At 54.3% G+C, this 23,875-nt stretch overlaps 1 protein-coding gene across 3 annotated transcripts in view; it reads left to right on the forward strand.

Moving 5' to 3' along the window:
• Positions 1–23,875, forward strand: part of CLUAP1 (clusterin associated protein 1) — a 71,038-nt gene that overhangs the window by 2,023 nt on the left and 45,140 nt on the right. For 2 of the 3 annotated variants that reach the window (XM_053213368.1, XM_053213369.1), the window contains exons 1-3: positions 20,309–20,552; positions 21,329–21,615; positions 22,357–22,459. In XM_053213368.1, coding sequence (XP_053069343.1) covers positions 20,465–20,552; positions 21,329–21,615; positions 22,357–22,459 — 478 coding nt within the window. In that variant the 5' untranslated portion in view covers positions 20,309–20,464. Of the gene's footprint in view, positions 1–15,303; positions 15,420–17,350; positions 17,481–18,821; positions 18,919–20,308; positions 20,553–21,328; positions 21,616–22,356; positions 22,460–23,875 lie in introns of those variants that run through there. The other variant, XM_053213370.1, reaches the window with a different exon arrangement.

Below are 23,875 nucleotides of genomic sequence, written 5' to 3' on the forward strand. Positions count from 1 at the left end.
ACCCACTCGCAGACTTCAGATCTGACCTGAAGTTACTTAGCGACAGCATGCCTTCTGCTGGGATGTAAAAAAATTCCTGGATGCTAGGAGATTTGAGAGATAAAAGATACCTACGAGGTGATGCTCTCACTGCTCCCTGGGGACTCGGCCCTGAGACTGCCTGAGCCTCAGTGTACCATTAGCAGCATTTTGGTTTCTGGCACCCTGAGGTGTGTTTAGAGGGACCCAGAACGCTGACGGTGCAGCCGCTGCTGGTGACACAGCTCAGAGTCCTCAGAGCTCTGCATTTAGGGTGGCACGTGCTTTTGCAGTGCTGAGATAGCCCAGAGGTCTCGGCTCTTGGTGACAGTTCTACCTGGATAGAAAGCTGGCTGCCTCCGAGCAGTGTCTTCTCTGAAGTGGTGGCTCCATGTTTACGTTTTACCTCCACTATCTTCCCTCGACATCTGTTTCTAGAAGGAATCCACAAAGCCCTCGTGATTTTTCGATGTCCATCCCTTGTTTCCAGAAAGTGAGCTTGGGCGATCGAAGTGTCAAAGCTGGTCTTGCTTACATCCATGCACGTTGCTTTCAATCTGCAAAGTGATGCTGGACTTCTTTCTGGCTAAGCTTAAATGCTGATTTTTTCCCCCCCAGCAAATGTCTGTAAGTGTCTTTGATAATGCCAGGATCGGGCCTCCTTCCCTAAATCTCATCCTTTATTAGCGTGACTTTTGATAGGAGCTGGCTGGCAGGCCAGTTCAGGATTAGCTGAAGCCCAGCTATCTCACACTGCTGATTAAAGAGAGACCCACGCATTGGGAACCCCAGCGAGCATACGGTAGTTAGCATTCTGGTATGAACCTTAAGGCGTCTGCTCAGTGCTTGTGGAATGATAGGAAGGAAGTGTGAACACGGAGGCAGGGCTTTCTGCATGAAGTGGTTTGGGGTCCAGGTCAACCATCGAACCGGTGCCCGATGGAGCCTGCGTGCCGAAAAGGCTGGCCGGCATGCACAGTCACCCGAGCTGGCCACAGCACTGAGCTGAGATAGATGGTCAGGTAGAGAAGGAGTAACAGCGAGTGGGGACCAGTCCCTGGTTGCATCCTGTCAGCATCTCAGATTCCTCATGTCTTCACCTGAGACTGACTTCCAGCTCCGGCAGGGCCCATGTGGCCGGTGGGGGGCGGGGGGGGGGGGGGAAGCCACTGTGAATGTGACAGCGCAGAGACTTTTAAATGTCTCCTCAACTTGTAAGAATGATTACCCATTTTGCCCCAAAATGGACTCTTAGTGCCAGCTTTTAACCCCGTGGCCTCAGAATAGTGTGGCATTTTGTGTACTGATGCGAGAAATAAACCTTGTAAACACAGATTCACAGTTGTAGGGAAGCAGAGGAGGTGGCTGTGGAAGGGGACACAGTACAACGGTCTGAGGAAGTCTTTGTTCCCTCTGCTTCCACAGGAAGACCAGAGAAAAGTATTTTGTCATCTGCAACAAACCACGTTACAAAAAGAAATTCTACCGGTTCTATTTCTTGTCGAATAGTTACTGTTGTTAAAAATCAAATCCTGTCCCTCTTTTTTATTTCCTGAATTCCTGAAACGTGATCTATTTGGGCAGCAGCATATTGGAATTTGAGCCCATCTTGAAAATAACCAAAAAGAAAGCAGTTTCATTATATAAAATAGCCTGTGGGTAATTGTCTTTTAGGTACTCGAAAGAATTCTTAACTGGAATATGTTAATGCAGCAGTATTTACATCTTTTCTGTTGTGTTCATGGGAGGGCTGTTGGATACTTCTTTCAGACTTGTTTCTTTTTGGAGCCACTCCTGACTTTCTTTTGAACTCTTTGGCAGGGCTTGCTGGTCAGAGAGCCCCTGCCGGTTCTATTCTTAGTTTCACATTACAGTCCTTGGTTTCTCCTCTGGCCTCCCATTTTTAACACCTTCGTTGACGAGTGTCTGCAGAAAAGCACACTGCTTGATAAATGGTCACGGCATAAATGTACCTGTGTACATAGGGCCCCAAAAGGCCCCTTGGTCCCTTACCAGCCAAGCCCTTTCCGTTGGGGGGAGGGGGAGAATCATTATCTTGTAGGAAACATCAGAAACCACGGGGTATATAGGGGATTCTTAGTTGTGCTTTACATGGCACGTGAATTTCTTTACTGTGAACATGTGTTCTTAGTAAAACAAAAAGGTTTATAAGAGCATTTCCTTCCCTCAAGAAAAGGGGAATGTTTTTATTCTTTTATTTTCATCTTATTTTAAGTAAGCTCCATGCCCAACGTGGGATTCGAACTCATGACCCTGAGATCAAGAGCTGCACACTCCACTGACTGAGCCAGCCAGTCAGTGCTCTGGGAATGTTTTTTTTTTTTTTTTCTTTTTTTAACCTTTTTAAAAAATGGTCATCTAAAACTTATAATTTCTTTATTTGGATTTTATATAGCTACTAAAATTGTTTTTTAATAATTACAGGTGTGCTTTTTAAAATATGTTTATAATTCTGTTGGGCATCCTCATCCACAACTACCTTCTCTGCTCCATTACAACTTTGAGTCTGTGTTTAGAACATTTGTTCTTGGTATCGGTGCACAAAATGCCCTGCTATTTCGAGGATCTAGGGTTTAAAAGTTGGCACTAAGAGATAGTATTTTGGAGCAAAATGGGTAACCATTCGACTTATAATTTGAAGAGACACTGAAAAACTTCCCAGTTGTTGCTAATTAAAAAAAAGCCCATGAGATAATTTTAATAAAAGCATATTCATGATTTTCACATACCATCTGACAGTTGTTTTTTTTTCTGAAAATAAAAATAGTTCAAGCTCATTTAAAAAAAAAAAAAAAAGCTCAAGTAATGCAGAAATGAGTGATGTGGAACACAGACGTCTGCCACAATTCCAGAGGCAAATGCTGACAGGAGGTCGAATTACTTTTAAAAAATAATAAGTTAACCTCATGATCAAGTGTTAACTTATACCAAATTTGACCCACTTTCATAATTAACGTCTCTTTGATTCTGGAGGATCCTAGACTCAAAGCCAGAGAAGCGGAGATTAAAAACCCCCGTACAACAACAAAACCCAGCAGAGGTGGAAATGCTGAAGGGAGGCAGGGAGGCCTGGCTTGCTGGGGGCAGTGGGGAGGGGGGCGGGCAGGGTTACTGATACCTGACTCCCCCATCGGAGTACTTTTTCCTTTCAGAGTGAATAGCTACCACCTGGGTCTGTGTCACCACTGCCCCTGGCAGTGTCGAGAATTGAGAGTTGCTGGTGGCCTGCGGGAGAACACTCTTGGTTGGGTTTGAGCCCTAGACCGGGTCCAGTCTTGGGTGATAGTCAAGAATGCAGATTAGGGGGCGTCTGGGTGGCTCAGTCCATTAAGCATCTGACTCTTGATTTTGGCTCAGGTTACGATCTCAGTTTTGTGAGTTCAAGCCCCGTGTCAGGCTCTGCGCAGACAGCACTGAGCCTGCTTGCGATTCTTCCCCCCCCCCTCTCTGCCCCCGCTCTCCCCCGCCCCCTGCTCATGCTCTGTCTCTCTCAAAATCAGTGAACTTAAAAAACAAAAAAACGTAGATTAAATACGTTCTTAAATATGTTACCCTTTGATTTTCCCTCTCCCCCCAAATGTGGTATTTACAGGTGTTTTTGTTGTTAAACCAAACTAGTTGACCACTCCCTGGATCAGAACTGGGAATTACACTCTGGGTGCGCCTTGTCAGGCGGCCTCTTATTGTGGTCCCAGCTGAAAAAGCCTTGGGGCAGAAGCACTTCTTTACCAGGCCATCCTTTGGCCCTGCTGTCACCAGCCTTGAGCTCGGTCTTGGAGAACATGCGAGCTGGCAGCAGAGGCTCATCTCCACGCTCATTTTCCGTTCTGGGAAGATGAAACACATCTGGAGCTTTCCCGCGAGGCGACCATGGGGTCTGCTCATGGCTCCACATCTCTGGCCCCCTGTTCCGGTGTCCCCTTTTCTCCCAGCTCACAGTCTTGTCTGATATTCCTCTTCATCATTGTCTCACCCTAGATCTGGGCTTTTGTTCTCCGGATTTGACACTGACCAAGTAGGGACACAAAAGGCAAATAGTCCTTCGGCTGCCTGTCTGCCACCTTTGTGGACGTTCGCTGGCCCGACTGCTGTGATGCAGGCCCTTGGAACAGCCAGAGGGTTCTCTCCGACTGTCTTGAGCAACGTAGCCTTCCCAAGGGGCTTGGGTGGTCTGAGCGTATGCCCTCCACATCTGGACATGAGGGAAAACAAAATGGAAAAATAAATTTAAGACAAAATAAGATCTATGTTGTCTTGAGGCACAAAGTAAAACTAAAGAGCAAAGCTCCAAAATGCAAGAGGTCCTCTGAACTTGACAGAGGCTTTTGTTTTTGCTTTCTCATCCTTGAGAATCTGGAGGAGGTCCCAGCTGTCAAGTGCCTGTACCCCAAGTTCTCTGGCCCCTGGCTGAGAACTTGGCACCTGACTGTAATGTTTACCATTAGCTTATAATTAATGTGTAGCCCCCTGCCCAGATCTTTTTTTCTTTTTAATGTTTATTTTTGAGAGAGAGCGTGCGCCTGCAAGCAGGGGAGGGGCAGAGAGAGGGGGAGACACCGAATCCAAGGCAGGCTCTAGGCTCCCAGCTGTCAGCACACAGCCCGATGTGGGGCTCGAACTCATGAACCGTGAGATTGTGACCTGAGCCGAAGTCGGATGCTTAACCGACTGAGCCACCCACGCACCCCGCCCCCTGCCCAGATCTTAAGCAGAGCCATGGGTTTGACGTAGTTGAAGGAGGCACAGAACATCACCATCCCCCCAGCTAGTTGCCTTCTGCCCCTTCTCAGTTCCCCCATCCCATCCACTTTCTGATTTCTGTCACCATCGATTCCTTTAGCTGGTTTTAGAATGTCCTACAAGTGGAATCCTCCAGTATCACCAGTTTGCGTTTGGAGAAAATTGTATATGAGAGTTGCGGGCTCCCCTCAGCGTGAGGAGGTGGGTTCTCAGAGGGCGGCTGTTTGGAACCGGAACGCCAGGTGCCTGTTTGCGTCCCCTTGTAAATTATTCATGTTGCTCCTGCACCGAGGTTTTGGGAGGAGCCCAGCCTGCCGGAGCAGCTGCCCGTGTGAACAGCCGGGCTGTGAAGAGTGCTCCCTGTGCCCCTTGGGGCTCCTTTGAACCCTGTAGCCCATTTTACTGCTGTGCTGCAAGGCAGGGTCCTGAATCCATCCCTGCCTTAGTTTCTGTCCCCCTACCCATCCTAAAGGCGAGAGGTTAGCTCATTACTGTTGGGTTTTTCAAGCCTATAACCCTGGCGTCTGCAGAATTTCACATTCCTGAGGGCCCTGTGTCTAACACTCGCACTGTGGGCGAGCTTGTGCTAATCTTCCCTCAAGCCTCACTTGAGAAGACGCCTGGAGTTCCAGGAAAGGCCATGGTGGTACTTCGTCGTGGGTGACGGACTGAGGGTTCAGAAAAGGGATGGACGAAGTCGTGAGCTTTAGAGGGTTTAGGGAGGAGATTCTCGAGGAGGCTGCTGGCTTCCAGAGAGGGGGAGCTGCCGGTGCCCTGTGCGCATGTGCTGGGGTAGAAGCCGGCCTGAGACGGTCAGGAATAAAGCAGGAATGTGGCGGCGCGCGTTATGTTGAAGGGAAGCTGGTGGCAGGAAGGCCTGTCCAAGAGCAGGTACACACAGTCCCCAGAGTAGGGGGTGGATGGGCGGGGCGGGAGGGGATGTGGAGCTGGGCTGGGGACAGGAATGTGGGGTGGCCCTTGGGAAGGGGCCGTCTCATTTCATCTTCCCAGCTGCAGGTAAGAAAGCAGAGGCACATACAGGACAGCTGTCTTGGGGTCACAGTGACCCCAGCCTCCTTGCAGGGTCTGAGAGCACAGGGCATAGCATCCAGAGCATAAGTGGAGGGTGGTCTAGCCTCGGCAAGGAGGAAGGACCCTTTTGAACCAGTGGGAGTAAAAGAAGAGAAGGAAGGGAAGGTTCTAGGAGTGCTAATGGGTGCAGTGTGGTCATGGCTGGCCCGAATATCCGGCTAAGGGCAAGGGGAGAGGCCAGAGTACCTGCCAAGGCATTAAGAGAATGGGATGGTTTTTACAAGTTGAATGTGGCTTGTGTGAGACCAAGAGGCAGTGCCTCTGAAGAAGGCCGAAGCCCTGTGGACCTGGGGCATTGGGGCACGAGGGAAGGGGCATCCAGAAATAGGGTTGTCCCGGCCTCCTTGCCTGGAGCGGGAGTGGAGTGCCCTGTGGACCTCGTGATGGCCTGGAACCCCTCTGGGAAGTGGAACAGTTCGTTCTCAGCCTGCAGGTTCTGAGTTCCCAGCACTTGGCAGTGGAAGGGAGATGGAAAGTGCCCCGGCGGACGTTGGGGACATCTTGGTGGCCTTTCCTCCACTTTCACTCTGTCCTCTGGCTGAGCACTCAGAGGCAGTGCCCAGGTGTCCAGACACCACCCTCTCCTACAACCTGGGAGTCCTCAGGGAAAAGTGGCCTTTCATACAGGGACCAGGGAGGTCATTTCAGCAGAGAAGGAGGACAGGGTTTGCAGACAGCCTCCTGAGGATGTGGTCAGGGACCGAGAAAGGACAGAGCAGGTGAGCAGGCAGGCCCTTCATTTGCATCTTGGAGAATCTGGTTTCTGTCCCTCCCTGAGTTGCTCCACTCAGCCACCCTGCCCCCCAGAGGTCAGGGGCAGAATGCAGACCCCGGAAACCTGGACAAGAATCGTCATACAAGCCTGGACCTTCGCAGCTTCATGTTTTAGCTTCACAATCCAAGCGAACTTTGGGTTCCTTGTATAAGGGGTCCCTGCTGTTGTAGTGTAGATGTGCCTATGTCTTGTAGGGAGACGTGCTGAAATGTGGCCTTTGTGTCTGCGGCTTCAGTGTCACATCCACCAGCATCCCAGGGCTTAGATGGAGGCCCAGTTCGGGGGCCTCTGCTCTGGCTTCACCCGTGGGCCCCTGTTCTCTAGTGAATCACCAGGATCCTTGTTCCATAAGCACTAAGAGTAGCCCATAGCAATAGGAGACTGGCACATGGTGGAAGGTTCTGGAAGAATAAGTGGGGGTTCCTTCAGGCGCCAGAGATGGGTTCCCTGTCCTGCTCTCTGTCTGTGAATCATCCACTTGCCACCCCAGCATCTCGCATGCACCGCTGCCATCTCTACGCTCGTCCTCTGACTCCGTTCCTTCCTGTCAGACAACGTGAGCCGCGTTCTCCCTTTCGCTGCCTTCCTGTCCTTTTCTCCACCCGCTGTCAGTTGGGCTGGGACACACTAGGCACTATAAATGCTGCATTTTCCCCTAGTTGAAAGTGACTTTCTATTTTTAGATGAAGGCTTATGAAAACATGGAAGTACTTTTAACAGGGACATGAGAATCCCCAAATAGGTGTGTATCTTGGAGCCCAGTGGTTTTCTTGAAAGTCAGACCGGGAACAAATCCTGCCACTTTGGTCAAGAGCCTTGTTGTCCCAAGGGTACTAGGGAAAGATTGACCAATCCCAGGATATGAGAGATGCTCGTGTATTGTGGATGTCATCCTTTGCTATCAGGCCTCACGGTAGGGGGTTTTTAAAAAATCTTTTAAAATCAGTTCTATCGGGGGCTCCTGGGTGGCTCGGTCGGTTAAGCGTCCGACTTCGGACGTCATGATCTCACGGTTCGCGAGTTCGAGCCCCGCGTCGGGCTCTGTGCTGACAGCTCAGAGCTTGGAGCCTGCTTCACATTCTGTGTCTCCCTCTCTCTCTGCCCCTTCCCTGCTCATGCTCTGTCTCTGTCTCAAAAATAAATAAACATTAAAAAATGTTTTAAAAATAAAATCAGTTCTATCGAAGTTCAGTACACACACGACAGAATGCACCTGATGAGTTTCAGCGTGTGTGTATGTACGCGCATCTGTGTGTGTAACCACCACCGCCACCTAGAAAGACCACATCCTGTCCCCTCAGGAAGTGCCCCGCCCCCAGCCTCCCAGCTCCCCAGCCTCAGGCAACCTGACAAGTTGAGGCCTGGCTTCCTGGCTGTGGCCATCCGGACCCTGATTGCTGGCTGCTGGCTGCCGCTTGCTCTGCTCATTCCGTTCGCTGTGCTGGAGGGTCTGGTGGGAGCGTGCCGACTGCATCCTGTCCCGCACCTCCTTTCCGTGGGAGCTCAGAGCACGTTTGCCGGGGACCAAGAGCACAGTGGGGCGCGGCCAGTGAGATCCCTGGGGCTCTGCCAAGGGCAGTGAGGGCAGGCAGTCACGGCACCCCGTTTCGGGCTGGCTCGAGCCCATCCAGCACCAGATGAACTGTCTAGAGAGCTGTTCCTGGAAAGAGGAGGACGTGAACTTTCCTGGCACAGGCCAAATGTTGGAGCTGAAGGTTGATTTTTAGATTCATCTGGTGATTTGTGGTTTGTGTTGATTTCTCACTGGGGGGTGGGATGGGGTGTGAGTGCGATGTTTCCTTTCTCAAAAGCATTTAAGCTGCTACCCTGTGAAAACTCACAGACAGCACAGATATTCTTGGCTGAGACTCAGTAGCTTCCTGTGATCGCTTCTTGCACAGTGACCGACTTTTTTTCCTTCCAGTGTGAACTAATTAGGATTGGCCCACGTCGGGGGTAAGCTACCAGGTTGGCCTTGGCGCACTGGCAGTTCTTCCCCGTCTCTAAGTCTGTATCTCCTGCCGGGCTCCCTGGTCTTCAGCTCTGTCTTCCCAGGGGTCCGCACCCTACCGGGCTGGCACAGACGGTGGCAAGGTCTGGGTCCCCCCTCGCCCCCTCCAGTGGGCACTGGTGTGGGTCCCTGCAGTTTGACTTGCAGGCTGGAAAGCTTCTGATGGCCTCCAGAATCTACTGTGACTGCCTTCAGAAAGACTCTAGCATTCCCTGTCAGGATTAGTTCGGTTTTGTTTTGAACAGCTTGATTGAGATCTCATCCACATGCTGTCCGCTCCACCTGCTGAGAGAGTGCCGTTCAGTGTCTACAGTGTGCTCACAGAGCTGTGTATCCGTCACCACGTTCGGCCTCAGGACATTTTCACCGCTCCCTAAAGAAATCGCATCCCCGTAGCCGCCACCCTCCAGTGCTGCCAGCCTCTGCAACCACACTTCTACTTCCCGTCTCTCTGGATTTGCCTGTTCTAGACATTTCTTGTAACTGGAATCCTAAGATAGGTGGCCTTTTGTGTCTGGCTTCTGCTCGGCATCATGTCTTCAGTGTTCATCCCTGTCGTAGCCGGGGTCAGTATAAATGTCCAGTGTGTGGACAGACCACATTTTATTGATGTGGTCATCCATTGACTGATGTTTGGGTTGCTTCCACTTTAGGGCTGTTTTCGGTGAGTCCATACTGGACTCCCACTCACCCTCCCTCCTTTGCTCAATTTAGGGCAATTTGTGTCCTTGTTGGGGTGTTGATGTTTATAGATGATCCTGTTTGGCCACTTGGATTGGCAGCTGGTGACGTGTTGGGGTTTGTCCGCCAGGATTTTCCCCTGAGATTGTTGCAGCAGGGAGAGGGGGGTGCCCCTCGTCTCAGGAGCCTTCTCTGGAAAGACTGCACTGAGGGACAAGGCTTGTCGTTGGCCTTGGATGATGTGGGGCTGTTGACCTGTGACTCAGAGGCTCCGGGTTTTGGCCAGGGCTTCCTGCACTTCCCAGTTTTCTTGGCCGGAAGGGGAAGGAGTTGCCCTGAACTGACCCTGTGGCACATGCATAGCATCTTGGGCAGCTTCAAGCCAGCTCCTAAAACAGTGCCCTGTGTCCTAGGACTACATGGTGAGTGTCCTGTCGCTCTTTAAAACATCAGAGGAGTTTGAGGGCTGGTTAACTCGGGTCCTCGGCAGTATTCACTGAGCCCATAACCCTCTGGACCGGCCGCCACACCCACCTGGGATCCAGAGTGTGGGTCAGTGAACCAGCCCTGGTTTGAGAGAACTCGCTCTTCGGGGGAGGAGGTGCACAGAGGTGGCGGGCGTCGCTGCGGGGTGTGGTGCTGCTTTTCCAGGCGCCAGAGGCGTTTAAATCCGTCGCCTGGCACACCTGCCATCTATATCTGACACTCCGCCTCTGTGGGAAAGTCGTTTACTCAATTAGGAACATTTTCAAACAGTCCCATCACGTACTCTCATCCAATTGGATGGTTACTAACATTTAGCCCTAACCCTAACTTTGCTCCAACTAAATTAAGTTACAGGATATTCTGTCGTTTTGCCTCTGCATATCCAGTATGCATCTCTTAGAGGATATGGACATTCTCGGGAGGCCTGGGCGGCTCAGTCAGTTAAGTGTCCAACTTCGGCTCAGGTCATGATCTCACAATTCGTGAGTTCGAGCCCCGTGTCGGGCTCTGTGCTGACAGCTCAGAGCCTAGAGCCTGCTTCGGATTCTGTATGTGTGTGTGTCTCTCTCTGCCCCTCCCCCACTGTGCTCTGTCTCTTTCTTTCTCAAAAATAAATAAGTATTTAAAAAATTTAAAACATGAATATAGACATTTTCTGTACAACACTATTCTTATACCTTACAAGGTTAATGGCGTCTTCAGTTGCTGTTTTAGAGACTGTGTGTGTGTGTGTGTGTGTGTGTGTGTGTGTGTGTTGTGTGTTGTGCCGGAGAATTTTGTTTTTTTGAAGTGTCAGAGGTAGGGGCACCTGGGTGGCTCATTTGGTTAAGTGTCCAACTTCGGCTCAGGTCGTGATCTCGCGGTTTGTGGGTTCGAGCCCTGTGTCAGGCTCTGTGCTGACAGCTCGGAGCCGGGAGCCTGCTTAAGTTTCTGCGTCTCTCTCTCTCTCTCTCTCTCTCTCTCTCTCTCTCTCTCTCTTTCTGCCCCTCCCCCCTTCTCTCTCTCAAAAATAAATAAACATATAACATTAAGAAAAATTAAGTGTCACAGGTATACTGCATGGATTCAGAATCCAGCTAAGGGGAATGGGGGGTCAGCAGGTGAAAGCCTCTTTCCAGTTCAGGTGATCCTGAACTGGTTTGGTGCCTCCAGCCCTGAACCAGGATTGATGTTCAATAAAGTTCAAGGGTGTCTCTGGACCGGCCAGACGGTGCTGGTTAGCGGCTGGTGGTCACCAGCAGCTCACGTTAATGGGCTCTTCCTCTTCAGCTCCCAGCCCTTTGGCGTCAGCGGCTCGTTCCAGCGTCAGCACTGCCCTGTGGGGCCTCACCCTCTCTATTTTAGAGGCGACTCAGACTGGCTGGCTAAGGCCAAGCCAGAGACAAGTCCATGCTCAATGTCCGAATCCATCCTTTTGTGGGACAAGGGAGAGTTACCCTTGCTTTGCGGGTTGTACAGAAACCTGCAGGGGAGTGGCAGTTTGTACCCGACTGTGACTGCGGGGGTCCATCCTGCCGTTGGTGGGCGGACCCCTCAAGCCCGTACACTCAGGTTCTTTGGGACAAAATGGCCCTTTGCTTGGGATGACTGGGGAACCACAGCCTATCCAGTGACCGCTAGTCTATATTTTGGACGGGGATGACTCATAAAACTCAGGATTTGACACTTTCGGTTGACCGGTCCATTTCCCAAGAGGTAGCTGGCTAGTTGAGAGGCATGAGGTTCCTGGTGTCACACTGGAACGTTCTGGGCCACAGGCCGCATCCTGGATACCATTGAGGACGGGTTGGAGCGGACGGCCACGGACGAGCAGAGCACTGGAACAGCCCCACTGTTTAGGAACCAAACAAACAGTGGATCTGTTGTTGACCCAGAGATCAGGCTGGACAGAGTTTCGTTTCTGAAGGCGCATTCCAAGAAAGAAAAAAAGCAAGCAGTGTGGGAAGGTCAGATTTGCTTAGTCTGGTGATATTTTTTGTTGCTTGGTTGCTGTATTGGTTTGTGTTTTTTTTGTTTGTTTTGTTTTAAGTAGGCTCCATGCCCAGTGTGAGTCTTGAACTCACAACCCTGAGATCAAGGGTAGTGTGCTTTACCGGCTGAACTAGCCAGGTGTCCGGGCGCCCCGTGCTTGGGTTTCATTTTGTGTTTGGTTCTGAGAACTCAGATACATGCCGACCCACAGATGGGGCTGCCTCGTCCCAGCAGGACTCCCAGGTTAACTGTGGTGTTGGTTCATGTCCCTTGTTATGTCAGCACAAATGGCTGTCCGTGCCCTGCCCGGAAGGAGGGTTTTTTCTGGGTCAGCTTAGCTCTTGGGGGCTCCGTCAAGCTCTTGTGTCCAGGGACCAGCTCTGTCCCCTTCTGAGTGACAGGTCTCCAGCAGGGCTCCTGCTGTAGACGCCAGTTTCTAAGGTGCAGGTGCTACCTTGACTGCCGCCTGACCCACGACCTATCGGGGTCCACCAGGCCTCAAGCAGGGACAAACCCGTTCCTTGTCCCAGGGGGTATCCCATTCCGTCCCCCTCAGATCCCTGCGTCAGGGCACCCGGTGCTGCCGGGAGGGCCCCAGGCAGACCCCACACGGTCAGTGTGCAGGCACTGGTTGAAGACACGGAGGGAGGAGGAGAGAGCAAGTCCCCTCTCATTTCAACTCGAGCCAGTGCTCCGAGAGGGACACGTCGGGTGGCATGGTCCCCACCGCTGGGAGTTTGGCGTGTGCTGGAAAGTTGGAACCCAGTGTGGCCACAGTACCCCTGCCTCCTGCAGCCCTGCAGACCACCCCACAGCCCCAGCCGTTCCCAGCCAGAGGGGCTCCTGCCCTCAACCAGCCCTTGGCTGGCGCTTGGCCTATTTAGCAGCGCCTGGTCCCATGGCCGGCCTTCAGAGGGGCCCATGTTGCTGAGCAGAGCGTGCTGGGGTTATGTGTCCAGGGCTTAGAGGGTGAGCGGCATCCCCACCATCCCAGTGGTCAAGCCTGGCAGTGGAAATCAGCCCTGGCAGCTCGCACATTAGGACATGTCCTTCCTGGAGACCCACACAGGAACGCCTGAAGTCTCATGGGAACCGCGCCCTAACAATGTCAGGGCAACAGGAGCAGGTGACCTTGAAGCATTGTCACAGGCCCTCACTTGGGCTGGCTGAGTGGCGAGGGCTGAACTTCTGGGTCCCTGAGACCTTTGAGCATCACCAGGACTGTCTGGGTGCACACTCACAGAACGGTTGCTAGAGTCAGTTGGGGCCAGTAGGGAATGACAGTCCTCTCCGGGGTCCCGTCCCCCAACATTTATTATGAAAAAGTTGGAACACGTCGAGGAATGGAATGTGTGGGCGGTAAGTTCCCACACTGTCTCTTATCTACCACCCGGGTCCCGTGGTTACTAGCACCGTGTCCATGTTTGCCTCCTGAGTAGTGAAATCTCTCGAACCACTTAAAGTTCGTTTCACACCCCACGATGCCTCTGTCCAGCCTATTTCAGTGCGCATCTCCCAAGGCTTCCTACGTAGTTACGCCCTTTCATGTCCAGGGCAGCCAGTAGCAGCTTCGCAATACTGTCTGCTCTCCAGCCCCTGTGTATATTTCCCCAGGTTACTTTTGATTTGTTCTCTTTTCCCAGTGGGGGTTTACACGTTGCATTTGGTAGTGGGTCTCCTTGTCTTTTTTAGTCTACTTTCGTTCCTTCCCTTTCTCTCTTTTCTTTCTTTCTTTCTTTCTTTCTGTCTTTCTGTCTTTCTTTCTTTCTTTCTTTCTTTCTTTCTTTCCCTCTCTCCCTCCCTCCCTCCTTCCTTCTCTCTCTCTCTCTCTCTCTCTCTCTCCCTCACACACTCTCTCTTTCCACAACACTGATCTCTGGAAGAGACCAGGCCAGTTGTCTTGTAAGATGCCCCACATTCCGTGTTTGTTGGCTGTCGTGGTGCCGTTAAACTGAAGCCTGTGTGCTGAGTTCAGGCCCAGCGTTTTGGGCAGAACCCTGAGTGGTCAGTGTATTCTACCTCGTGGTTACAGGGCGGGCTCTGTCACTGGGGGCACGTGGGGCTGCTGGACCTGGGTTGGCAGGTTAGGCTTTTTCCGGGGGTCAGCAAATCCTGGAGATGCAGGCGCTTTGTCAGAATCCAGCCTTCCTGCCTACCTTCTGTTAATTGACACAAAGAGGCCGCTCCATCAGCAGCCTGGACTGAACACACTTTCCTGACTTAAGAAAAATTTTTTTAATGTTTTATTTATTTTTGAGAGAGAGACAGAGTGAGACAGAGTGTGAGTGGAGGAGGGCCAGAGAGAGGGAGACACAACAATCCGAAGCAGGCTCCAGGCTCCGAGCTGTCAGCACAGAGCCCGACACGGGGCTCGGACTCAGGGACTGTAAGATCATGACCTGAGCCGAAGTCAGACACTCAACTGACTGAGCCACCCAGGCGCCCCTTTCCTGGTCTTTTAAAAGGGTTGTTTGCAAGGCGCCAGGCTGGCTCAGTCAGTGGAGCACATGTGACTCTTCATCTCGGGGTTGTGAGTTCAAGGGCCGTGTTGGGTGTGGAGATTACTTAAAAAAAATTTTTTTTTAAAGGCTCCTGGGTAGCTCCGTCAGTTAAGCATCTGACTCTTGATCTCAGCTCAGGTCTTAATCACAGGGTGGTGAGTTCAAGTGTCACATTGGGTGTGGAGGTTACTTACAAAACTTTTTTTTTTTTTTTTTAATAGGAATGGAAGATCCTTTGTAAAATAAATAGGGGCACCTGGGTGACCTCGATGGCTCGGTTGGTTAAGTGTCTGACTCTTGATTTCGGTTCAGGTCATGATCTCACAGGTGCTGAGATGGATCCCTGCGTCGGGCTCTGTGCTGATAGTGTGGAGCCTACTCGGGATTCTCTTTCTCCCTTTCTCTCTGTCCCTCCCCTGCTCGGGAACATGAGCTCTCCCTCAAAATAAACTTAAAACTTTCTTAAAATAAATAAAATACAAAAATAAAAAGAGTTGTTAGCAACTCATGACCCCTGATCTGAACTTCAGCCTGTCTCACGGGCTCTCTTCCTGCCCAGTCTTTGTCTGCTGGGGCGGGGGATGGGGGGTGGGGTGGGGGTGGGGAACAGCTCAGCCAGCAAGCGCCACTTCCCCTGGAAACCTAGCCATGCAGCCCCAGAAGGGGCCAGGGGCAGGAGAAGTCGGGTGTGAGCCCCTGAGCTCTCCGCGGTGGAGACTCAGCAACGGCTGGCTGGGGTTGGGGGGGGGGGGAGCGGTGACAGGCAAGAGGAACCAGGGAGAAGCAGGCAGGTGTGGGCGCTCCGGGTCCTGGTCTGCAACCTGGGGGCAACTGGCACCTGTGCTGGGACTGTTGTGAGCGACGGAAACGCTCGGTGCGGTTACGAGGAGACGTCCGCCCACGGGGGATGAAACTAGTTTTCCCGTCTTGCTGCCTCACAGGTGACAGGTGGGGCTGGCCGGTGAAGGGGTGCGGCCGCCCTCCTGACGCTGCCTCCCGCCCTGCAGGTGTGAATGACAGAGGTGGTGCCGTCCAGCGCCCTCAGCGAGGTCAGCCTGCGCCTCCTCTGCCACGATGACATAGACACCGTGAAGCATCTGTGCGGCGACTGGTTCCCCATCGAGTAAGTCGAGCGGTGCCGGCCGCCCCCTGCTGCAGAGGGTCGGGGTGGGGAGCGGGCAGGGGGACGCGCACGAAGACTTGCTGCGAAGGCCAGGACGGCCTGGCAGCGCCGTGGCGGCCCGGGGTCACGTTGCCTGTCGCTAGGCCTCGGGCCCTGCCTGCCATCGGGCTCCCTCCACCTCACCGTGTCCCTTGTGCGGAGAGTTCCGCCCTGGGCTTTACGGAGAATCTTCAGCCGAAAAGCTGCTGAGCGCAGCTGCCGGTGACGATTCAGAAAACGGAGAAGCAGCTTAAGTGTAACGTGAGGCCTCTGCTGCACACGTCGGGCTCTGGGCCTGCAAGTACTGTAGTATTCAGCCGGGGAAAACCCTGTGGAAGAGAAGAGGTATGTTGGTCGATGAGGGGTTTTTTTGTGTTTGTTTTTCAAATGAGCCGGCAGATGAGAAAAGTAGAGTAGGAGACAGCACTGTGCCCATCCTGCTGCTGTTTAAAGACCTGTACACGATAAAAGCCTGCGAGGTCATACAGCACGTCACGGGGCGTTGTCAGTGGTTTGTGGGGAGGTGGTTGCAGCTGCAGCTTCGTCTGTCCGTCTGTCTGTCCTGCTCCTCTAACTGCTCGTGCAGCGGTTGCGGTGGGAGAGATAGGTGCAACTTCGTATTTTACAGGCTCCCAGCTGGGAGCTGGGTAAGTGCCAGGGGTGAACTCGCAGCGAGCACTGTGCGGGGAGCTGTGCCGACAGTAAATCCTCAGTTCTCATCACAAGGATTTATCATTTAAAAAAAAAAAAAAACTTTTAAAAATTAAAAACGAACTAGATCTTGCATTTCCATGAGTCCCGCCCTCTGATGGGTAGTGTCACCGGCCACGCGCGCGGGGAGGGAGGGGAAGGGCGAGCGTCAGCCTTCTCGGGGTGTGGTCGCAGCGGCTTCAGGGGTCACCGGGGGTGCCGTCCTTTCACCCCATGGTCCCCTGCGTGGGTCAGACCCTGCACCAGGTGGAGCCGTGCTGGGCTGGAGCCTCTGCCTCTCCTCACAGCTTCCTGCGCCCGAGGCCTCAGGTTCCAATGACGGTGAAGCAAGCTGCAGTCCCATGGGCTGCGTGGTGGTGGCAGCTCCGTGTCCCGGCTGCCACACCAGCCGAGCGCTCTGGGGTCAGAGGTTGACGGTGCGGGGAGGACCTGGGGAGGGGTGTGGGCGATGCTCAGGTCCCATCGAACGTGCCAGTGGGTGGTCAGTAGCCTCTCTGCTATGTCACCGCGAGGGTAGGGCACCCTTTTCCAGCTCTGGGTCTCAAGAAAGGCATCTCAGGGTTACCTGCTGTCTGTCCCAAGTTAAAAAACGAACGTACACCCCCATCAGCCCTCCCGACTGTGTCTCCTGGCTGTGGCTGAGTCTGCCTTTTCATTACTGCTCCCAGGGCCTTTGCACAAAGTGTTCTCTTTCCTGCTCCCCCGGGTGGGGAGTCTTGTGAACAGCCCCCGGCAACCCTGGCTACACTCTGCCCTTGAGGGCTCGTCCCCATCGCTACCTGGGAGGTGCAGTGAACCCAGATGCACTTGGCTGTGAACTTGGCCCACACCTCCAGTCTTGAAGGGGTCTCATAGAATTCTTGGAAATGACCCAAGTGTCTGAGGGTCACCTCTTCCAGCTGCCCCTGCACGTCATGCTCTCGTGGAGAGAACGTCATTGGGAGTTTTTTTCCTCTCATCTCTTACGTGAGGATAGAAAAATCATTTTTCCCGTCAGAAATCCCCAGTGCCGTCTAGACAGATTCCTGCTTTAAGAAGACCATTTGGTGTAGATGGAGTGGTGGACAGACAGGCTCCTTCTCAGTCATGGGGCAGTCGGCAGAGCGGCCCCGGGTCCCCCGTGGTTCCGCAGCCAGAAGCCCAGCATCAGCGTGTTCACCTGACCTTGTCCTCCCCCTCAGGTACCCAGACTCATGGTATCGTGATATCACCTCCAATAAGAAGTTCTTTTCCCTCGCCGCCACCTACCGGGGCGCCATCGTGGGAATGATAGTAGCTGAAATAAAAAGTAGGACCAAGATACACAAGGAGGTGAGTATATGTGGTGAGGAGCTGGTGGTCCCTGTCGCCGGCCGGGCCTGCTGGGGCTTGTGACCGAAGCACGCGCCCTGCTCTGTGGCCCTTTCTCCCAGGAGCCCAGACCAAGTATGAGCCTTGGGGGTGTACATGGCACCGTTACCCACGCGTTAAACGAAGGACCTACCGCAGGCCTCCTAACAACTGTCATTTCAAAGTCGGGGCGGGTGTAAGTGATGCCCTGAGAATCCCCGGAGTTGTCGGGGGCTCTGGAAAGATCTGTGACTTGTACTGGCAGCAGTGTCACGGAACTGCCACCTCTGCCGTGGTTGGTTGAAGGACACTTTCAGTTCCAGATAGAGGTTAGGGAACATGGAGAATTTCCTTTCATCCGGCTTCACAGACCCCTCCCCGATCTGAGAACTGGGGGGTCTGTGGGCCCCGTGTCAGCAAGCTCTGCTCTGAACGCACAGTGTGAGGCCACAGCCACAAATACATTGTTGCACGTTGTCACGTTGGATCAAGATTGTGCCTAATGATTTTGGTCATCTTAGCGACTGAGCTGTGTTTCCCACATGCGTATTTACTCCAAGGACAGGAAGGAACCCGCTGACAACCTGCATTGGTTCTGTCTGTTCAGCTTCGGTTACTTCTTTAAAAGTAGAAGAGGGACAGCTCCCTTTTACAGACCCGACCCACTCGAGCAGACCCCATCTTGCTTGTGACTAGATTGTGGCAAAGGTAGTTTCTGTTAGGAGTGACTTTCTATCCCAGCTTCCTCCTGGGCTTTTTGCTTCTGGTTCGTCTTGCACGGTGGCCGGATTCATGACTCTCCTGGCCCCAAATGCCATCCCCGGAACCAAGGAGCACGCATGGGTTGGCCTGCCATGTCACTCTGCCCGGTGTGGGCCGCATGGGGTGCTGGGGGGGGCACTCGAGCCCCCACCGCCTTTACTCAGAGACCACCTGGGGGCAGTGTAAGGTCCTTGAGACAAACCTTTTCAGACCTCATCCGGCTGTCTTGTCCCAAGTGCCCAGTACATGCCCACACCGCGCAGTTGTTTCCTTGTTACCGCTGTAACCTCACACCCTATGGTCCTGCCACCCCCACACGTCCCCGAGAGGAGCGGCTTTTTGTGTGTGTCCTCAGTTTAGCCATTTGCGCCGCAAAGCCTCGCACCCTCTTGTCTCTGTGTGTGTGTGGGGGGGGGGGGGTGGGAGCCTGTCCATCATCTTTGCTCTGTCCCCTCCTACCCCAGCACCCCCACAGGGGTTGTGGCGGGAGAGTCGGCCCGTGGGATGTGCCAGCACCAGGACCAGCCGTTAACCTGATTTTCTTTCTGACTTTTTCTTCAGGATGGAGATATTCTAGCCTCCAACTTCTCTGTTGACACACAGGTCGCATACATTCTGAGTCTGGGAGTGGTCAAGGAGTTCAGGAAGCACGGCATCGGTAAGGCACAGCCATGCTCACAGTGTTTGGCGTGTGCTCCAGCCACCGTGTCCAGTCATGTCCCATGTGCTGGTGACGTGCCTGTAAATGTCCCTCGTCCCGCTCTTCCCCGTCCTGCGTGGACTTCCAGCCTCCCACCCCTCCCAGCAGGTCCCCGGCCCCACCTCCTTCCACCCCATTGGCCTTCGACCCCTGCTCCTAGCACCCAGTTGCCAGGTGCAAACAGCAAAGGCCGTCTGGGTGATGGCTTCATTCCCAAATATGACCTTTTTTAAAAAGTTTATTTATTTATTTTGAGAGAGGGACAGAGCGTGTGGGGGTGGGGGGTGGCAGCAGAGAGAGGGAGAGAGAATCCCAAGCAAGCTGTGCGATGTCAGCGCAGAGCCTGATGCGGGGCTCAAACTCAGGAACCACGAGATCATGACCTGAGCCCAAGTCAGAAGCTCAACCGACTGAGCCATCAGGCGCCCCCAAAACGATCAGATTCACAACACTCCCAGATGTCCTCGTCGGGGAATGGGCACCTGTCACCACACACACAGTTTATGTCAGGTCGTGAGGTATTGCTGATGAAGAGTAGAAAACGATTGACAGCCAGTCCTAGCTGCCATGTACCAGATGCCCGTCATGTGCAGGGGGCTGTGCCCCAGGTGCCGCTCTAAGCCCCTGCTCTGCCCCAAGCCCGCAGGCAGCAGTCTCCCTTTGTGACTCAGGCCTGTCCGTCCTACCTTTTCCCTCCACTCAGGTTCGCACTTGGTGATGCCTGGAAGGTTAGTGAGTCTCCGCCATGGGCCCAGCCCCACTGAGGGAACTGCCTGACCCCCATCTGCAGTTCCGGATGCCTGATGGTCTGCAGCTAACGAGCCCCATCTGGCCGTGGCATTCTGGGGGCTTTGACAGAGCGGTTGTGGGAGTTCCATCTGGGATACCATGGCAGAGATCTCTGTAGATCTGTAGAGATCTCTGGCAGTCTCACTTCCTCATCTGCCTCCTGCTCCCTGCCTGCCCTGCCGTGCGTGACTGTCGTCCCTTGTCCTACAGGTTCCCTCTTACTCGAGAGTTTAAAGGATCACATATCAACCACCGCCCAGGACCACTGCAAAGCCATCTACCTGCACGTCCTCACCACCAACAACACAGCAATAAACTTCTACGAAAACAGAGACTTTAAGCAGCATCACTATCTCCCCTATTACTACTCCATCCGAGGGGTCCTCAAAGATGGCTTCACCTACGTCCTCTACATCAATGGTGGCCACCCTCCCTGGACAATCCTATATCCTTTACTTCTCAGGGGTGAGGGATATGGCTTCCTAGCCACAAGGGCGGCTCGCAGGGCCAGGGCCCATGCACCAGATGGAGCCGCCGTTGTCTTCCCATGACTCAGGAGGCCAAGCTCACGGGACGTGCTGTGGGTAGATCTGGTTGTACTCAAGTGTTTCTCAGACTTCACCCGTCACGAGGTGTGGGTTTTAACCCCCTTGGCCAACGATCCATGCTTCCAACAGATACCGATTAGGAGCCTCCTTTTCCAGGTGCACAGGAGATGCACGCAGCTGTCAACACAACAGTGGGTCCCCTGCCGTCAGGGGGCCCGGCCCGTGTGCCGTCAGTCAGGGGAGGAAACAAACAAGGTGAAAAGAATTGCTGGCTGTTTGCAGCCCTCGGGTTCAGACCTCCCTTTCCTGAGGTGTGTCACCCAGAGCTGTGTCCCCCCTCACCCCCCCACACGCTGCTCCCTCCTCTTTCGCCCTCTCTGGGCAGAATGGGCAGTTGGGAGGCCAGGAGGCTTCCTCATAGTTCAGGATGTGGCTCCAGAATGCTCTGTGTGAGGGTGAGCCAGCAAGAAGCTGATGAAGCGAGCGAGGCTAGGGTTTATCCGTTTTACGGGGACGTAAACAGGAGGGAGAAGCCTGGCCTGCAGGCCTGCAGGCTCCCCATGCATGTGCACGTGGGCCTCTTACAGTTGTCCGGGAGGTCGGCACCGTGACCCCCTCCTTGTCTCAGGGCTCTGCCGTTCCGATGCCTGAGTACGGGGTCAAGTTGGGACACTTACTCTCCTGCCAGACCTCTCCCCCGGCGCCCCGTCCCTTTCCACGTGCCTGAGCTCTGCTCACCCAGGAGGTGCTCTCCGACCCAGTGCCACCCTTTATTTCTTTGCACGGTGGAGCCCCTCTGGCTCATGAGGCTTTCCAGCACCCTACAGAGGCTTAGCGGGCTTTTGGCCTCCTTCCTGAATGGCGGCGTCTGCATGCAGCCCTGCGGCTTACCGCGTGGGCCTGCTGACCGTGCCGCCAGGGGTGCGTGGGCACACAGGGCAAGTCGATCTTCCTTAACGGAGCTGCACGGACTACATTCAGCACCTGGGCTCCGCTCTAGCGAACCTCAGCCCCTGCTCCATCCCGCACAGGCTCTACCGCCAGGCCCACAGCCTGCTCTGCAGCTTCCTGCCGTGGTCCAGCATCTCCACCAAGGGTGGCCTCGAGTATAGCCGGACCATGTGACGCCGGCTGGGCGGCCTCCGCCAGGCCCCACCCTTCGGCACCCCGCAGAACCCGCCTTCTTGGCCGTCCGACTTCCGTCCTCTGCAACAGAGCTGGTGGCCGCTCGCCGGGCCCGTCGGCCTGCCCCAGCTGCAGGCCCGGTGCTACGCGGGCTCGGAGCAGAGCGTCGTGGGGCATGCCTGGTCTCGGACAGGTAAGCTGGAGCACGTGGGGCGGAGGGACAGGGGAGCAGAACCCGGTGGGATGGGGGGATGGCGGTGCCAGGACATTAAGCCCGTGGCTCTTTCCGCAACAAAAACAGAAGGGCCTGAATGGGCGCCTGCTGCACAGGGATGTTGGGGAGTATTAGCAAGAGCTGAAGTAGTCTGACTGACTTTCAGAAACTTCAGGAAGGAAAGCAGGGTCCTTGAGCCCTTGGCCAGGACTTCTGTCTTTTCACTTCTGAGCTCCGATTACAAGAAGAGAATGTGTTCATGTGGTTCCAATAATTAAAAAGGTACCAGATCAGGCCCCTCCTACCCCTCCCCCAACCACTCAGCTCCCCTTCTGAGGAGCATCCAGTGTTTCAGTGTCATGGCCGTGCTTCCAGGCCCACGCTAACAGCAGCTGGTGGCGGGGCCTCGTGACCGGGGCTCTGCTCATACACGGCCACTCCTGAGTGCCATGCGTGCTAAGGAGAGCTGGCCTCTCCGACCACAGAGCCAGGAGTCATGGGGACTCCCAAGACCCACCCCTTTCCACAGACACAGCCCAGGGCAGTTGGGTGGTTTGGGCCAATTCACATGGGCCGTGGCCACCTAGGCTGAATCCTCATCGGTGCCCTGATCTGTGCAGGGACCAAGGGCAGCTGGGAGCCCCAGGCCAGGGCAGTGCAGGCTTGAGCAGGGCCTTTCCCTGGAGCCCTTCACCCCAGCTCCCCTCTTCTTTTCCACAGGCTTTTCCAGTCCTCCTTTCTTTTCTGGTAACCTGTGGAAACCACCGCCTCTGCCTGTGTCCTGGTCCTGCCCCCATAAGCGTGCACCGGCCCCGCTGGCCAGGTGAGGTGCGGCAGCATCCATTGTGGTCTGTTCCTTCCACTGCTCCCTTCCCCTCCGATGCCCATTCCTTCCAGTTCCTTCCTCCAGAGCCGGAATGAACTAATGGACGGCAGGAACCCAAGTGTTGTGGACAGACTTGACCCTGAAGACAGAGGAGCCTCAGAACAACGAGGGCGTGAGATAAAGGGAGTGCCAGACCCTTGTCCAACACCGGCTCCCAGAAACCCGGGGTACGGGGAGCAGCCCCTGCCTGTCCATGGAGGGCTGGCTCACGGTGGGCGGGGCCAGGGAGGCTTTTCCCCCAGGCACAGAGCTCTGGGGCTCGGACCCTGACACGAGAGGTCAGATAATGCAACAATTCCCCACTGCTCAGCTGGGAGGTCAGGCCCTCTGGCAGCATCCTGCGGGGGGCTTCATACTGTCGCGGAGGGCACGGGGCTGCCCCAGGGAGCTGGGCTGAGGACAGGTGCCAGGGAGGTTCCTGGGGGGTCTTCTCCCCAGTCCCCCAAGTCCACCAGCTGCAGCTCCGAAAGGATGTCTGTCGAAAGGAACCTGGCCTTTGGGGCTGGGGGTTGTCGTGTGCCTTGTGGTCCCTCAGCCCCTGGGGGCAGCGACAGGAGAGGCTATCAGCGCCAGGAGGTGCGCGCAAACATCACTTGCTTCTGGTGTCACTCTCACCCCCGTTCCCCAAAGCTGCTTGCTCCCCAAAGCTCCTCTCCAGAGGAGAGGGGGTAGCAGGGCCAGGCCCGGTGTGGCCGTAGCGCGCCGGCCTGAGAGGAGAATGAGGAACAGCCAGGCCGGGGGGCCTCCGGGGCAGTCACGCTTCCTTCCCTCAGAACTGCACAGTCTGGGACCACCTGCGCTCATGAGGTAGGAGAGAGGGATCATCGAGACGAGGAGAAGCCCTAGGCAGGAGACAAGCTCTCCCCCCTCCCCCACCTCGTGACTGGTGGTGCCTCTCGGGGTGAGATTCCCCCGCCTGTGCACTGACCTTGGCTTCATGCTGAGGCCCGGTTTAGTGTCCTCTCTAATCTGAACCAACGGTGATCGTATGATTTTTATTTCTGCCCCGAGGGGTAAGGGCAGAGTCTTCTGGAAGGTTTTGCCTTGGACTTTCATAATTGAGCTCAGAGGCCTTGCCCTGCCCCCTCCCTCCCTGCCCCCAATCACTGCAGTGTCCAGCCCAGTGTTGAACAGATTGTAGTGTTTTGTCTCATTACAAACAAATAAACAGACTTTAATTGGTCACATCCTGTTTCTCCAGTGCCGGCCTGCTGCACTTTTGGCCCTACCTCTGTGGTCTTAGCTCCCGTGGCTGAGCACAGCTCAGAGACTGGGTGTGCACTGCCCTGTCCCAAGGATGGCTCCCAGCTGAAAGGGCCACTTGTTTTGTGTAATCTGCCAGAGAATGTGGTC

The sequence above is a fragment of the Acinonyx jubatus genome, chromosome E3, assembly GCF_027475565.1.
Source record: "Acinonyx jubatus isolate Ajub_Pintada_27869175 chromosome E3, VMU_Ajub_asm_v1.0, whole genome shotgun sequence".
NCBI lineage: Eukaryota > Metazoa > Chordata > Mammalia > Carnivora > Felidae > Acinonyx > Acinonyx jubatus.